Raw genomic sequence first — 17,041 nt, 5'->3', positions numbered from 1 at the left:
ACTGTGCTTTGTACAGCTTGGTGCAATATCTCATCCATCACTGCACATCCCATCTCCTTGTTCATGAGCACCTCTTTGTTCTCATCTTTGATCACCATCTGCTTTGGCTGCCACTTCCTATTAATATTCTTCATCATTTTATACACCTCCCTAGTCTGACACTCACCGTAATACCTCTCTATATCTTCACACTGCTCCTGTAACCATATTTTCCTTTCCTTACCTCATTGCATTTCCCCCTATAATGCTGTTCCACCCTCTCAGCACCATCCCTTCTAATCTTCAACGCTCTCTTCTCTTGGACCCACTTCTTTGTCTCCTGCATAATCCACTTCTTATTGATCTTCTCTTCTTCCAGAACAGTCTGCTCAATTGCCTCTTCTAGTGCAGTGGCTTCAACTCTCTTATCTAGGTCCTTCTCTGTGCCCGCATTCCTAATCTTCTTTTTCAGTGCTAGTCTTTACACATTCCCTATTTCTTCCTTGCCTAGCTTTGCCATGTCTCTTCTTCTCTTAAAATGTATCTTCTGTTTTCTCTTGAGGGTCATCTTGATGTTTGGGATCACTAGACTGTGGTCTGAGTCTATATCTGGTCCTTGGAAAGTTCAGCACTGCTGTACTGGTGTCGCCCATCTAGTTATCAAGATCATACCTATCATGTTCTTGGACTTCCCGTCATTCGATCACCATGTCCACTTCCTACAGTCCCAACGTTCATTATGTGTTCTGACCTTCGCATTCCAAGGTCTTCCGATGATGAACACACTCTTCGGTATCTCCTACAGTGTCTTTGTCAAGTCTTTATAGAATAGCTTGATGTCTTCCTCCATACTGTCCAATGTGGGTGCATACACCTGAATGACCAAGATTTTGAATGGTTTTGCTTCAAATCTCACTATCATCATTTTTGCACTCACTGGTTTGTATACTATAAATGCTCCTCTAGTTCTTTTGCTAAGAAGGAATCAGACTCCTGCCTCATGCTTAGTTTCGTTCCCTGACCAAATGACTTCAGAACCGCTCATCTCTCCTGATGCTGGCCAATGCCTTTCCACCAGTCCAAGTATATCACATCAGTATCTCTCCGTCTCTTTTCGAAGCAGCTCTCACTTTCCAGTCGCCCACAGTGTTCAGACTTTTCAACTGATATCATATGTGTTAGTTGTAATTTTCTTTTGGTAGCCATCTTTTCAACCCAACCCCGGTCACTCTATTGGTGCTGAGGACCTTGTTTATCTGGGTGATATCCAATGTGGCATCTTTTATCAGTTAGTTGTACTGGCATCAGAGTTCATTTGTATTGTTGTTTCATGATCAGCCCATTGACACTCATGTGACCAACCCTCCTCCTTTATTCGGGCTTGGGGCTGGCATGGAACCCCGAGAGGCTTCATGACAGAGTTCAGCAATGATTGCATGTGCTAGTAATCCAGAGTTCAGCCCTGCAACCGTTCTCATTAGAATCATCCTTATTCATACAAGTAAACCTTGCTGAACTCAATAAGAACTGTGAGCATTTTACACCTTACAGGGTTGGGCAACAAGTTATCTCTTTCCTTCACATATTTGGTTTACTTTAATAGTCTGGAGCAGTAGTATGTGGAGACATCAGTTCCATGTATCTGCATTAGTTTGTCATGGCGTTGATGCTGTAGTTCAGTTATTCATGCACCCATCCATCCAGCTCTGACAAAGGCAGATGTACCTATCTAATACTGTAGCACAGAGATACTCAAATCATGATTGTAATAACAAACAAAGGCTGTGTCTACACTACCTCTCTACTTTGTAGGGAAGATGGTAAGTAGGGTGTTGGGAGTTTGTTAATGAAGTGCTGTGCTGCATATGCAGCACTTCATGAAGCAAATCCCCCCTACGGCAACTTCGAAGTTTTAAACTTCAAAGTGCCGGCTCATCTGCCGGCACTTGAAAGTGTCCGAGGTACTTCAAAGTCCCTTTACACCACAAAATTTTGAAGAGTGAAGGGACTTTGAAGTACCCCATGTACTTCGAAGTACCGGTGGATGAGCCACTGCTAGATGCAAGCAAGCACTTTGAAGTTTAAAACTTCGGTGTTGCCGCGGGGAGGGGGGGCGGATTTGCTTAATGAAGTGCTGCATATGCAGCGCAGCACTTCGTTAATAAACTTCAAACACCTTACTTACCATCCTCCCTTCAAATTAGGGAGGTGGTGTCGACAAGCTCAAACAAAGTAAAAACAACAAATATATCATTTATCATTCGATAGTCAAAAAAATGGAAAATATAGTTAAACCAGATATGTCTGATGGAAGTAAAGATCACCATATAAGATACAGCGATAACAGTGAAAGAACTCTGTTTCATACTCATTCTCATATAAAAGATCTTTACAGAAATAGAAAATAATGTTTTTTCTGTTTTAGTTCATTTTGGTATAATCTTGTGCCATCTTTCACCTATTGTTTCTAGGAACCTTTGAATTGACTGTAAATCACTCTAAAGATGTAATTTTCTGAGACAAATAACCTCCAATTTGAGAGTGGAAAGATCTATGTCACCTATTTTTGAGGAAAGAGTTGTTTGATGATAATTCATGTTCATCATTGTGTCTGAGTATATAATGTGTGGGCCTGGAAACTGACATAACCATTATAATAACCAGAGCTGGCAGAGACACTTATAGGTAAGGTTGCCTGACACTTTCCATTATAGAACCTGGTTTTCATTGTGTGTAACATTGCCAAACTTTAACTATTTGTTTGACATTTTCCATGCTAAACATCTGCCTCAGGCCGAATGTCTTTTTGTAAGTTTAAGTAAAAACAGTTCAGCCGCTTTAGAGAATGAGGCTAGGGAAAATACTTTCTTTTGCCAAAGTTAAAAGAAAAAAAATCTTAGCTGTTTTGTCAGTAAGCTCTAGCTTCTCAGTGCTTGGAAACACAGACTTAAAATTTGGCAGGGTTCTTGCACTGTAGTTAGAGAAGTGCCTTTTTCTGTCCCAACGACAATCTGCTCATAATCAGCTGAGTAATAAGCATCTGAATGTTGACATTTCCATGTCTTTAGCAGAGGATTGCTGGAGTTTGGCTGCTAAATTCTCTGAACTCCGTCTGCGTTGAGCATGTTCCATCCCAGGACAGCAGGGACTGATCAGGAATTTTTGTGAAATTTCTGTGCTCTGAGTGTTCCCTCTACTGGTATCTACTAAATGGTGTGGAGGAGAAAGAGGACGCAGATTGACTCAAAATGAAGAAGAGCGAATAGGGCAGGGGTGAGCAAATACCAGCCGATGGACCAGATATTGTCTTCCACAGTTAGTTCCTGGCAGGCCCACGCTTCTATATTTATCTGTGCCTTTGCAAGTATCAGGCAATTGCAGCTTTCCTTGGCTATGGATCGCCATTTGTAGCCAATGGAAGCAGTGGGCATGGACATCCTAGTCCCATGCAGGGGATATCAGGACACTATTAACAATGAGAAAAGGAGAATTTGTAGCATAAATGAACCAGGCAATCTTGTAATCTATGGAGTCTTGTTGATATTTGCTGGTCCTTACTACAAACCCATCCATGGAGGAGGTTTTATTGGATGATTGAAATACTTTGCTTATAACTAATTCTTGGTATGTGAAATATGTTTAGTCACAACCCTACAGCTAAAAGTACCAACAGAAGGTGTTCATCATTTACATTTTTTTCTAGCAAGGCTGCAGGTCCATTTCCAAATTCACAAAAAAGCTAAGATGAACTGCACTTAGAGTGCACTTAATTAGGAAATAAGTCCTATTGAACTTACTGGCACTTCTGTTTTTTAGAGAAAACAAGTATAAAATGGGGGTCTCCTGGAAAAGCTGGGTTATGCTGAAGTAAAATGGGGAGTAGATTTACAGCATCATCATTTATGGTCTGTGGCCCTGATGTTGTCAAATAAGGGGCATGTAATATATTGTAAGAAAATGGCATTCAGTGGCAACTGATAACTCTAGATTTCTCTTACTGCTGCTTTCTGTACCATGGTTTCTGTATGTGGGTGATGCATGCTAAATCTGGTTAATTAATTAAACAGGCCATAAACATTAGCTAAATAAAGTGTTTTTTTCAACCAACATTGAACATAGCAAATAGATTGGGAATTTTCATGTTAAATCACACTTACAATAAAAGGCATAGAGAAAGTCTTGAAGAATGATGCATTGCAAACTGAATTATTTAAGTTACTAATCACTTTATCCAATTGCTTTTCACACATACACACGTCCTCATCCATATCATATTCTCCCAATAAGCAATTTTTCTTATCATGCTTCATTCTTGCAACTAGCTCCTACCTCATCTTCTTTCACTACTTACACTTGACACATTTTCCTTTTTTACCCAGGGAATTTCCTCCAACCATTCCCCGCTAGTCTCCCTTACGTCCAGCAGCCATGACAGTTTTCATGCGTTAAAAGTGTGGAGTACTATAGGAAGCTGTGTGTGTGCTGAATGTCTTCCCTTTTTCTTCCCACTCTGTTCAAACTGTTCTTTTGTATGCTGCCTCCATCTTTTCCTATATATTGATTCTCAGTATTTAAGACAATGTCTTAAATAACTCCTCTGCCATGCCTGGCCCAGGTCTATCACCACATAAACAGAACAAAAACAATTCTACTCAGCCTGTGTCTTTCTTTGCACATGTTACTTTAGTATGCTGAGTAATAGAAATTGAAAGCCCAGAACTTTCAAGAAGCAAGAGCAGGTAGTTAGGCTGGACAGATTGGAGCCATTAATTCATTTTATGAGACTCTGTAGTAGCATGTTTGTGATGAGATTTAATTGTAACTTACTTCAAATGCTACAAGAAGTCTTGTGGCATCTTATAGACTAACAGAGAATTTGGAGCATAAGGTTTCGTGGGCAATCACCCGCTTCATCTGATGAAGCGGGTCTTTGCCCACGAAATCTTATGGTCCAAATTATCTGTTAGTTTATAAGGTGCCACAAGACTTCTTGTTCTCGAAGATACAGACTAATACAGCTACCTCTCTGTTACTTCAAATGAGAAATTTAGTATTCATTTTTTAAAAAAAAATCAAAAATCTGATTTAAATAAAAATCCAATTTATATACAAAATCTGTGTACAAGGAAGCTAAGATGGGTATGTTAGGATTAGCTGTGTAAAGGGTGCCAGTTTTAGTTCACACATAATACTGGTGAAATAATTAATATGCAATATTGCATTAGTTAAAAGTGAATGCTTCCAAATGGGCCCACTTAACGAGCATTTTTTTTTTAATTTTAGGGAAAAAATATCATTTGAGTAATCTTTTAAGGCCTAGAATGTATTTTTCAGTATACTTTGAGACACATGATCCATGAAGCTTCAACCATTGTTATACAATTACAGTTTTAGATGAACTATGAAGTCTTAAATTAAAATTACAGGGTTCTTTCTAAAAGTCATAAAGGATTAGAGACTGTTGGAAGCAATTTGAAGAAGACAGCTCCACAATGTAAGGGTTGCCAAGAGTTTGAATGAAGGTGCAAATCAAAATGTAATACTTATAATGTTGCATTTGCTACACAGACTGCACCAAATTAATTGGCACTGAATGGAACAAAAGTTTTTAAGCAATTAGAATTTTGTAAATATTCTTCATAGAGATGACTTTGACACTTAGTGCTATAAAATCAAGATTTGCTGTGTTGTTCGGTTTGAGATTTGGCTTGTTATCCTTTACCTCTCGTATGTCTATACAGCAATTATTTCTTTGTTTTCAAAAACACTGAAATGTTTTATGCCGGTATCTCATAGGCAGATTCTATGCAAGATTTCCCACATACCTTGCCACTGAAGCTCAATCCTGATCTGTCAGACTCCTCCTATTACAGCCCTAAACCTCTCATAATCAGAGATTGGCATTTGTATCAAACAGTTTCTCTCTTCACTCTAATGGGACCAAAAAGAACAGAATTACACCATTGCTCTCTCCTTATGGACCTGAGTGGCCCTGGTTTGCAGTAGAGAAACAGCTGTGAAGTCTTAGGTGGCTACAGATTTAATATGTAAGTGATTAATTATAAGATAATTCTTCCGTAGTAATAATGCATTAGTATTATTTCTTAAATATATTTATAGGTGGTACCTAGGTGTTTTGGCATTATTCTGCAGTGGGGAAATGTTCAAATACTGGAAAGAGATGTCAGTTTTCCTAAACCTGATGAGATATCTGAGCATCTTTTTCCTTTTCTAGTTTGTTGAATGCACTGGACAAACCTCCCTTCTTGTGATCTTTTTTCGTGTTTCATATAGCAACAGAATTGATAAAGGATAAAACAATCCAACTACAGTTTTCTCCTAAGGCTACAGTTATGCTAGTGAGTTTTGCTAACAAAATCCTGTTTTGTTTTGGTTTTTTTTGACAAAACCGGTGGAACGTCCACACACAAAATGTGTTTGTGTGGCGTATGAGGCACATCACTGCCATCGACAGATTCTGGCGACAAAAAAACTGTGTGGATGCTCTGGGGAGGATGAGGAGGCACATCTCGACAGACAGGGCATCCACAACAATGGGCAGCCCTGTCTGCTGTACTTCTGGGCGCTTGTTTTGTCGAGAGAGCAGCTGGGCAGTCTGGCTGCTCTGTCGACAGAGCGGAGCGCTCTCCCCGTTGGCTTTTGTGTGTGGCTGCACTCTGTCAACAAAAAATTTGTCAGGAAATCTCTTCTGACAGTGACTTCTGTCAACAGAGCGCTATAGTGCAACCATAGCCCTAATGTGTGTAATGTCAGGTGCTACATTTTTGTGCATGAATTTTTACAGCTGTCTATAAAATCAGTTGAAAGAAGAGAACTCATCCTTGCAAGTGGAATCTAACAAATCTTATCTGAGTGAATTATTCATAGCGTGCATGCCAATTTGAGAATTTTAGACTTTTTACAAAATATAGTTGAGATTTTAGAGCATCTGTTTTCATTAACAGATAGAATAGCATATTAAATTTCATACACAGTACATTCTACACTAGGGTATTCAATTTAACCAAGAGTTGTTATGGTCAGACAAGGTAACTATAAGCTGAACTTCTTAAAAATGACTTGAGATTTTGGGTTCTTGAATATGGGGGTACAAACTGTGACTATTTAAAGAGCTTAATGTTTATTGCAGGGAAGCACAGGGTGCATGTGAGTCTGAGCACTTCTGAAACCAGACCCACTTACTGTGATCATATTCAGTAGTCACTAGTAATAGCTGTAAAAGAATTTTCTTACTCAAGGCAGAGTATGCAGAGTCTTCCTCCTCCCTCTTTCTCAACATCCAGTGGGACTCTGTCCCATAGCCTTTCTTTTCTCCCTTTGCTAATCCTAATCCTAATCCTAATCCTGATTTTATTTTATTTTAAACTGGGTAACTTCAACTCATAGTTTCATCTACCCTCTGGTATCTGCACTGCTGACTCACAAATCTCCTTCTCCAAACCGATCTAACAGTTCACTTGTGTATCAACCTGTGTATCTTGCTGCCAGCACAAACCCAGCATGACTTAACCAGGACGGTTCATTTTTCTTCCTAACCTGCCTCCTCCGTGTTCATTCTCCATCACTGTTGAAAACAGTCTCTCTCTCTCTCTCTCTCTCTCTCTCTCTCTCTCTCTCTCTCACACACACACACACACACACACACACACACACACACACACACACACACACACACACACACCCCCTCTCCCAGTACCCAGGCTCATTACCTGAAGACAATTTATGACTCCTATCTCTCCTCATTTCTGTGCATCCAGGCTTCCCTCTAACACATCAAACGTATAATCCATTCTCACTCTTCTTGTGTCCATCAGTAGATATCTTGATTATCTCCTTCTTTTTGTCTAGTATTACTACGATTCACATTATTATCTGCTCTGTCCTGCACATCCCTGACCTTCTTCAACACATTTAGCTCCCCTCCACCATCCACTCAGCTCCTCTTTGAGCCCCTTTGCTGCCTTCCTGTTGCCCACCAAATCATGTTGAAAATTTTCTTTCTTACCTCCGAGGCTGTATCTCACCCTTTTTTCTCAGTCAATCTCACTTGCCTTACTGCATCTAAGATGGAGACTCGCCTCTTTTTTCTTCACTTTTGCAACGCTATTTTCCTTGTGCCTTCTCTCTTGGTTGAAATGACTGTACCTCTGGAGATTAGGCATATTGTATTTGTCTGTTTATAGTTCCTACTGAAATTCCCTTTCTGCAAGGCTCATCGACCCCAATTTCTGACGCTTGAACAACAAAGCTAACTTGCATTAGAAGATATTTTAAAAAGTTCTGAAGTCCAATAGGAAAAATATTATAAGAGCTGCTTGGAAATTTTACTTCAAAATATTTTTCTATTGTAAAAATTTAATTTGTCAAAATTGAAACATTCTGAGGATCATAATTAATTCAATAAAATAGATCAAACTGCCTACCAGCAAAGTTATTGTTTAGGATGTTTAGGACCCTGGGCTTCCAGGTTTTCAGGCTCCTGCCTCCACAGGATCCTGAGGTTCTGAGATTCCTAGGTCTTGGGCAGTCTTCAAGGTAGACAGCCTTGGCATTGGAAATACCAGGGTTCCTGAATAGCCTGCTCCCTACTTGTTGGATAGTTTAGACTCCAGGAATCTCAGAAAGCCTTGAGAAATTTTAGAAAAAATCAAAATGCAATTTTTGCCTTTGATATAAAAAACAAAAATTTGAAATTCCTGTTCAGTAGTGAATTTTGCAGTTTCTTTTCTTTTTGGTTATATTTCTGATTAGTTTTTGTAGGCTTGTGAGGGTGGGAAGTGGGATGAGTCTTTGGGTGGGGTTTTGGGAATTTTCTGCAGAAGTGGCATTCCAGTTCCAGGATGCAATAACTATTGTTGCTGCTGATGCATCAGTCAGAAGAAACAAAACTTGTTTACCAGACCCTGGATTCATGTTAAAAAACTATCTTTTATGAGAGAAGGGAAGGAAGTCTCTATTCACTTGTAAACTGAGCAAATGTGAAAGGTAATTGGCACATTTTCAGGCACGGAGAGACTGCAAACACAGAACCTCACTCTGCTATATTTACAGTGTAAACTTTTTCCAAAGTATAATTACACTTTAAATTATATTACAATATCATGCGAAACTTCTTCATGATTATTGATATAACCATGTAGTCGGTGCATTAGGTGCAATGAATATAAGGAAACAAGTGTTCAGTTTAAAGGAAGTACTTAAAAGCATTCAATTTTGTTTATTTTTATTTTCATTTGTGGAGAGAGTGTGGCCCAGTGGATAAAGCAGACAGGTTTTCACTTAATCGCTGCATCTGTTTTTCTATTTTTTAAAAATAGGATAATGATATTTACCTTCTAACTACCTGAGCTCTACAAATGAAAAACTTTATATCAGAGCACAAAATATGTGGAAGTGGTAAATTCCTTGTATTGTGTTCAAAACATTTGCCTTATAATATCAATTGTTCATATTTCATGGGAATAAATTTTGTATTCAGTATATCTTTCTCCATAGACTGAAACTGATTATAATCTGTCCTTAGATGATCTGAATATGACACATCAACATTGTGTTCTGGCTGGTTTGCAGCCTCGTTTCAGCTCTACCCACAGAGTAGCAGAGGTGAGTAAGAAAGGGGATTTGTATTTTGGTCATTTGTAGTGGCTGATGAAATAAATTTAGGGTCTCACAGCCTTATTTTAAACTATGATTAGTGGTTTTACTGATGACTCAGACTTTTTGTGGGAGATGTATGTTCTATGCTTTTCGCTTACTGCAGAGAATTCTTATTGATTTTTATGGGAGAAGGGTAATTTCTTTGTCTTTGAGCCATTTATGCCTAACCTCACATAAAGTTTCTGTATTACACTGCAACACCACAGCTGATTAAAAATGCAAAAACATGTAATCACATTTCTATAAAATATGTTTCATACTTTTTTCACCATATTCCACAATTCCTAAATATAAGAGGCACACTGTTGATGAGAAGGGAGATGAGGACTGAACATACTGCACACGAGCAACCCAAACAACCGTAGGCTTTCACTGCAAGTCAGGACAACATGGAACAGTGATGAGTCTGGATTCCCCAGTTCCTCTATAATTGCAGGTGGAAGCAGAAAAGTGTACAAAGCTCTTGGATCTCTCAGGCAGTCGGAGAGTACTCTGGCACACCTGAGGATTTCGACCAGTTCTTCCAAGATTGCTGATGTGTGCTTTTCATTAGAGTTGTTACTTCTTGACATACTTTTTAATTACATTAATTATAAATAAAATAAAAGTACAGTACAGGCTTTGTTATCTGGCAGGCATGGGCAATGGGGTTTGCTGTTTAATCAAGGTGTTACTCTAACTTAGGTTGCCAGCCCTGCTTGCCATCGGTCCCAGCCAGGCTGCCTGTCCCACCATGGGCTCCCAGCTGCTGACCACTTATCCTGTCTGGTCTGCCAGCCCCATTACTGCAGACCCTCTGACTACACTACTGCTGGCCCTGGCTGTGCTACTGCCAGCCCTGAGCGAGCTGCTGCTTGCATGCTCCACTCTGCAATGCCATTTAACCTGGCTTGCTGGCTATTAGGGTGCCTGATAATTCAGCTTATACTTTTAGTTATGCTTCAGATTGTGGGTGTTTTTTTTTTGCTTGCTTTCAGTTATTTTTCTCTATACGGCAACCAAAAGGAAAAAAAATAGTTTTTTTAAGTCATCGTAGATTACTCTAAAATAATTCTTTCAAAAGGAACTAATCACTAAACACTAATCATATTTTACTTTTGTCTTACGAATCCGAAATACTATTGAATGTGTGTGTGTGTTTAATTTTGTCTTCACTATTTACTTTTCCTTTTGGTTCTTGTGTAAAGAAAACAATGAGGACAACAAACAAAAAAAAGGAAATAAAAATTCATTACTATTATATGACAGAGTATTTTCATATTGGATTAGATTACTTCATGGTACAAGGTGATATAACTTCTGTCATGCAGGAATATATTTTTCAAAACACACAGATTCTGGTGACTACAGCTGAGCTTTAGAATAAGTCTAATGTGATGTGCTTTATACTGTGTATATGAAATATATGGTTTTTTTATTTTCCTCAGCAGAAAAGATGAACTCTCAGCTCTTGTGCTCCCTACACTCTGTTATTCTGATGTTAAAACACACACACATTCACAATTTGAGAAGCTTCCAGTTTAGAAGCTAATGTTTGTTTTTGTAAACCTTTGTGACCTCACATTGTATAGTATGGAAATTCTAATACCAAGAATTATGATATTGGGAGTACTTAGTCAAGATTTTTCCTGAGGAATTAGCTAATGCTGTAAATATTAAACTGAAAATAATTGTAAGATAGACCTATCTATTTATTATGTGTCAGAATGATATTTACATGTTTCTTTTAGCACTGAAGGAAGTTATGTTCCTAAAAACAAAATGAAGATACAACAATCAAATCTATGCCACAGTCAAATCTACAACTGTATTATATGCTTTACATGGGCTATGTCACACTTTGAATCTGCTGTGGAGGAGAGTTAGCCTAATGAAGTGCTGCATATTCATCACAGCACTTCATTAGTAATCTCCCATCAGCCTGATTAACATGCCCACTTTGAAGTACAGGGCAAGTGTAGACATAGCCATGTAGAAGTACATTCTACTTTCATTCAGTCCTGTGCAGAGCAAAATATGACCAATTGTTAGATGCTCTAGAATACTAATGTGCAAGGAGGGGAAAAAAGAAAGAAATTACGTTATTGCAAGTAATTTTACATATCAATGCAAATAACATGGTGTATGTTAAATGTTAGATGATTTCTTATTTTGCTTTAAAACATACTACCAAATCACAGAAGCACTGCCCTTTTTTCACTTATTTTCTAACATTTTGGCCACGTCTACACGTGCCGCCAACTTCGAAATAGCGCCCGTCACAGCTACACGTGTTGGGCGCTATTTCGAAGTTAACATTGACGTTAGGCAGTGAGACATCGAAGTTGCTAACCCCATGAGGGGATGGGAATAGCGCCCTACTTCGACGTTCAACGTCGAAGTAGGGAATGTGTAGTCATTGCGCGTCCCGCAACATCGAAATAGCGGGGTCCTCCATGGCGGCCGTCAGCTGAGGGGTTGAGAGACGCTCTCTCCAGCCCCTGAGCTCGATGTTGGCCACGTGCAGTGGCCCCTTAAAGCTCCCCACCCCCTGCCTTCCTGTGCAGGAAGCTGAGAGAGCGTGCAGGCAGCAGCATTGCCACGCAGCTACCCTGCATGCTCCTCCGCAGCCACGGACACCCACACCCGATGCGATGGTCACCCCCCAGCCCCCCAAGTGCCCCCAGGGGACCCCCCCCAAGGGGAGCAAGGGCTCCCAGCCCAGCAGCCAGGTGGGGAAGCAGCAGCGGGGCCCCTCCTGGATGGAGGCTGAGCTTCGGGACCTGCTGGGGCTCTGGAGGGAGGAGGAGGTGCTCCAGGTAATGGGGAGCAAGAGGCGGAACACGGATGTGTTCGCTCAGCTGACCGAAGGCCTGGCCACCCGGGGTCACCCTGCCCTCACTCCGGATCATGTCCGGAGTAAAGTGAAGGAGCTGTGGCAGGGTTACGCCCGGGCCCGGGATGCGGCCGGCCGATCTGGGGCCGCCCCCATCACTTGCCCCTTTTACAGGGAGCTCAGGGACATCCTGGGCCCCCGGCACACCTCCTCCCCTCCGGCCATGCTTGATACATCGGCCGACGAGCCCCAGCAGGCCCTGGAGGCGGAGTCCGCCCCGGAGGCAAGCCGCCTACCCCCGGGGCACCGGAGGAGGAGGAGGGGGAGTCCTCCTCCAGTGACGCCAGCCAGAGGATCGTGCTGCCCTCGAGGAGCTCCAGCCAGGCGTCTGCCCACCAGGTGTCCCCCGACCGTGGGAGTGGACCATCAGGTATGTACACCCCCCCCCCCGGTGCACACCCCTGGGGTTGAGGGGTGGGGGTAATAGATATGACCAGGGCCCTCCACATGCCCAGATGACCATGGCCCCAAGGACAACAGTGGCATGTCCCTCAGAAGAGTGCATCAGCCCCTGCCCCCCAGCACAACAGTGCCATGCCCCATCCCCAGGGCTGGGGGGAGCGGAACCTCTAGGGTCCCCTGGGGGGAGGGGTGGGACACCCCGCAGCAGCAGCAGCAGCATGTGATGGAGTTGGGGGCGTGCAAATGCGAGACTCAGGCTAGATATGAGAAACAAGCAAAATAGCTCCCAGGGGCGAAGGATGACCCTGGGGCTACAACTAGCAGGTAACACCTCTGCCCTGAACAAAGAGGAGGGAGGAGCCAAGCTGGGTTTGAATCAGGGGCGGCAGTTAGAGGCTAGGGGAAGGGAGAGCTAGAAGGCAGCCAGCCTGAGTAGGGGGAAAGCTGCACCCCAGAGGGGCACCCCTCGGGGTCTTCTCCGCAGCACAGGTTGGAAGGACTGTCTCTGACTGCTGTACTGTCGCTTCTGTGAGAAACTGGGCATCTGTTGCCTAATAAACCTGTTGTACCTGCTGAGTGAGAGTCACTCCTTCCAGCGGACGGAGTGCAGTGCAGGCGGACCCCTGAACCCCATCACAGCAGCATTGCCCGGTGATGGGGAACCTGCAGCAGAGGGGGTGGGGGGACAAGGGCCACGGCTCGGGGCCCACACTAACGGCTGTCTCCACTCTTCTTCCCCCCCCTGTGTTCCACAGCTGCACCAGCTGTGTCAGTGGTCCCGGACAGCCCCCCCGGGGCCATCACTCTAGGCCAGCCCCTTGGCGGAGGACCGACCAGCCCCATGGCGGGGAAGACGGCGGACCCAGCACCACCACCCAACGGCGACGGGCCCCCCCAGCTGCTGGCCATCCACCGTCGGCAGCTGGAGGTCGCCGAGCAGCGGCTGCAGGGGGAGGAGCGCCACCTCCAGCTGCAGGAGCGGGCACTGGCCTGTCGCCAGGAGGCATGGGGGGCCTTCATGTGGACCTTCGATCGTATCGCTGACTACCTGGCCCCCCATGCTGCGCCGGCCGCTGCTGCGCCCGCCCTGCCTGCTCCACCGGCTGCTACACCCACTGCGCCATCCGCCATCGCACCGCCACCCGCCACTGAGGGCCCTTCTGCCGAGGGGGACCTGGGGCCAGCTGACACCCGTCGGCTGTATCTACCGGTGCGCCCAGCCCCCGGCCAGGGCTGAGGCCAAGGCGTGGGTCATGGCCACCCACCCCCAGCGCTGGACATTAGGGGGTGTGGGGCCCAGAACGTGGGCCCCCCCCTCCCCCTTTGTATATATTCCCCCCAGTTTTATGTTATTTTGTAAATAGTTTTGATATTAGACCCCTGTTGCTATGCTGATCCTTGCCCCCCCATGTACATAGTTCTCCCCTTCCTTGTCTTCCCCTTTCATCTTATCCTTATTTATAATACATATATATATGTTTGATTTTGCCTGTAAATAGTTAGTCTTGATAATAATAATAAGAGTTCTACAGATATTTGATTTGACGAATAACTGTCTGCTTTTATTTACAAGAAAAGTAGGGGGGGTGCTCTTGGGTGCTCTGTGGTGTGGGCGTAGGGGCAGGGAGTGTTGTGGAGGATGGGGGGTCAGTGGGGGGCCTGCCAGCGTTCACCCCGCGGCCTCATCGAACTGGGCCTGGAGGGCCTCCCTGACCCAGGTCCCTTCAGGGTCCACCTGGCGAGTAGGGGCAGCGGGTGGCTCCACATCGGCCCTGCCGGCCTCCTCCACCAGCCCTGAAAGAAGGCCTCCCCCTTGCTCTCCACCAGGTTGTGTAGGGCGCTGCACGTGCCCACACTCTAGGGGATGTTGGTGGGGCCCGCATCAAGGCGGGTGAGGAGACACCTCCAGCGCCCTTTGAGGCAGCCAAATGTGCGCTCCACCACCTGGCGCGTGTGGTTCAGGCGCTGGTTGAAGCGCTCCTGGCTGGCAGACAGATGGCCCGTGTAAGGGTGCATGAGCCAGGGCCGGCGGGGGTATGCCGCATCTGCGATGACGCAGAGGGGCATGGTGGTGTCCCCCACAGGGATCTCCTGCTGGGGGGTGTAGGTCCCCACCTCCAGCCGGTGGCACAGGCCTGAGTTCTGGAATACCCGGGCATCATGGGTGCTGCCAGGCCAGCCCACATAAATGTCCAGGAAACAGCCTCGGGTGTCCACCAAGGCCTGGAGGACCACTGAGTGGTAGCCCTTCCTGTTTACGTAGCGTCCTCCACTGTGTTCCGGGGCGTGGATGGGGATGTGAGTCCCATCCGGAACCCCGAAGCAATTGGGGAAGCCCAGGGTGTCAAAGCCCGCGATGGCGGCATCCGGGTCCCCAAGCCTCACGAGCCTGTGGAGGAGTAGGGCGTTGATGGCGCGGACGACCTGCAGGGGAAGCACATGGGAGAGCACCAATGAGGGATGTGCAGGGTGTGTGTGACCCTCCCCTGCCAGGGACCCCGACCCCTCCCCTCCCCTGCCAGGGCTGCCTCCCCCTCCCCCCGTGGGTCCTCTTACCTCCATGAGGACATCCCCAACGGTGGCCTTGCTGATGCCAAACTGCTGGCCCACGGATCAGTAGCTGTCTGGAGTGGCCAGCTTCCAGACAGTGATGCCAACCCATTTCTCGACGCTAAGGGCACGCTGCATGGCGGTGTCCTCGTGCCTCAGTGTGGGGGTGAGCCACTGGCATAGCTCCAGAAATGTCTGCCGGCTCATGCGAAAGTTCTGGAGCCAGCGGTCGTCGTCCCACTCTCCAAGCACCAGCCGGTCCCACCAGTCGGTGCTGGTGGGGTAGCTCCACAGCCGGCGACGTGTGCGGTGGGGGCGGGCAGGGTGCTGCAGGGTTGGGGGTTGCGTCCTCCTCCCCTGTGGGCAGCTCCTCCTCTGTGGCAAGAATGTGCTCAGCTGCCTCCTGCATGGCATGGAGCAGGGCGAGCACTGCTCCTACAGGGGCTGCTGTGTGGACCTTTGGCAGCGGCGGCTGCTGCTGCTGCTGCTGCTGGGGGTCCATGACTGCGTCGCTCGAGGTGTGCGTGCCTATGGCTCTGCAGACTGCATGCTGTGGAGGCTGCATGTGTCTGGGAGGGGCCATTTAAGGGAGCGGCTAGCTGTGGCCCGGAAGTGCTAGTCTGCCCTGTGACCCTGTCTGCAGCTGTTCCTGGCACCCTTATTTCGATGTGTGCTACTTTGGCGTGTAGACGTTCCCTTGCAGCGCCTATTTCGATGGGATGCTGCCCAACATCGACGTTGAACTTTGACGTTGCCAACCCTGGAGGACGTGTAGACGTTATTCATCGAAATAGCCTATTTCGATGTAGTGTGCACGTGTAGACGTAGCCTTTGATTATTTGAGTCACTGGCGTTGAATCTTATTTTGTGTTTGCTATAGAGTTTTACTTCCAAAGGATTGTTGAAAATGATTAATTTTTTGTAGCAGAAATGTAGCACTTTAACAATATGATTTTTATTTGGTGATGAGCTTTCATGGGACAGACCCACTTCAAGTGGTCTGTCCCATGAAAGCTCATCATGGAATAAATCATTTTGTTAGTCTTTAAAGTGCTATATTTCTGTGGCTTTGTTTTGTTGGAGTACAGGCTAACATGGTTACCTCTCTGTTACTAATTTTTATTATGTTCATGCAGTGCTCAAGAGGAACGCTGGAATATATTTTTGGACAGTGTGAGGTTGCACTTCAGAATTTACAGACTGATCCTGTCTCAGCGGCTTTATCTTTAAAATCGCTGGAAGTCCAAGTTGTAAAGAAAGTGGAAGGAATCCATAACGAGGTGAGGGGAAGATTTTCACAGTACAGTAAACCTGATTCTTTGAGGTGGTGCAGTCAGTGGGACTTAAAGGTGTTAAAAACTTGCAAGACCTCATTTTGTGTAGCTATCTCAAATTTGGTTGGCACTAAATCTTGCACTTGGATGTGTTGATTGGGTTTAATGCAGAGTCACTCTACTTTTCCAATTATCGGAGCAGCTTTAGCAAGAATATGGATAGTTATATGACAGATTTAATTAATGTCTGCCCTGCTACTTTTTGCCAGAGTAGAGCAAGAGA

At 44.9% G+C, this 17,041-nt stretch overlaps 1 protein-coding gene across 6 annotated transcripts in view; it reads left to right on the top strand.

The window, feature by feature from the left end:
• Positions 1-17,041, top strand: part of FTO (FTO alpha-ketoglutarate dependent dioxygenase) — a 507,378-nt gene that overhangs the window by 177,367 nt on the left and 312,970 nt on the right. For all 6 annotated transcript variants that reach the window (XR_012647536.1, XM_075009181.1, XM_075009183.1 and 3 more), the window contains 2 exons: positions 9,524-9,603; positions 16,621-16,764. Coding sequence is in view for 5 of the 6 variants with exons in the window: in XM_075009181.1 (XP_074865282.1) it covers positions 9,524-9,603; positions 16,621-16,764 (224 nt within the window). In the remaining variant the exon portion in view is untranslated. The remainder of the gene's footprint in view (positions 1-9,523; positions 9,604-16,620; positions 16,765-17,041) is intronic.

This window comes from Carettochelys insculpta, chromosome 14 (genome assembly GCF_033958435.1).
Source record: "Carettochelys insculpta isolate YL-2023 chromosome 14, ASM3395843v1, whole genome shotgun sequence".
Taxonomy (NCBI): Eukaryota; Metazoa; Chordata; order Testudines; family Carettochelyidae; genus Carettochelys; species Carettochelys insculpta.
This window is presented reverse-complemented; position numbering and strand designations above follow the sequence as displayed.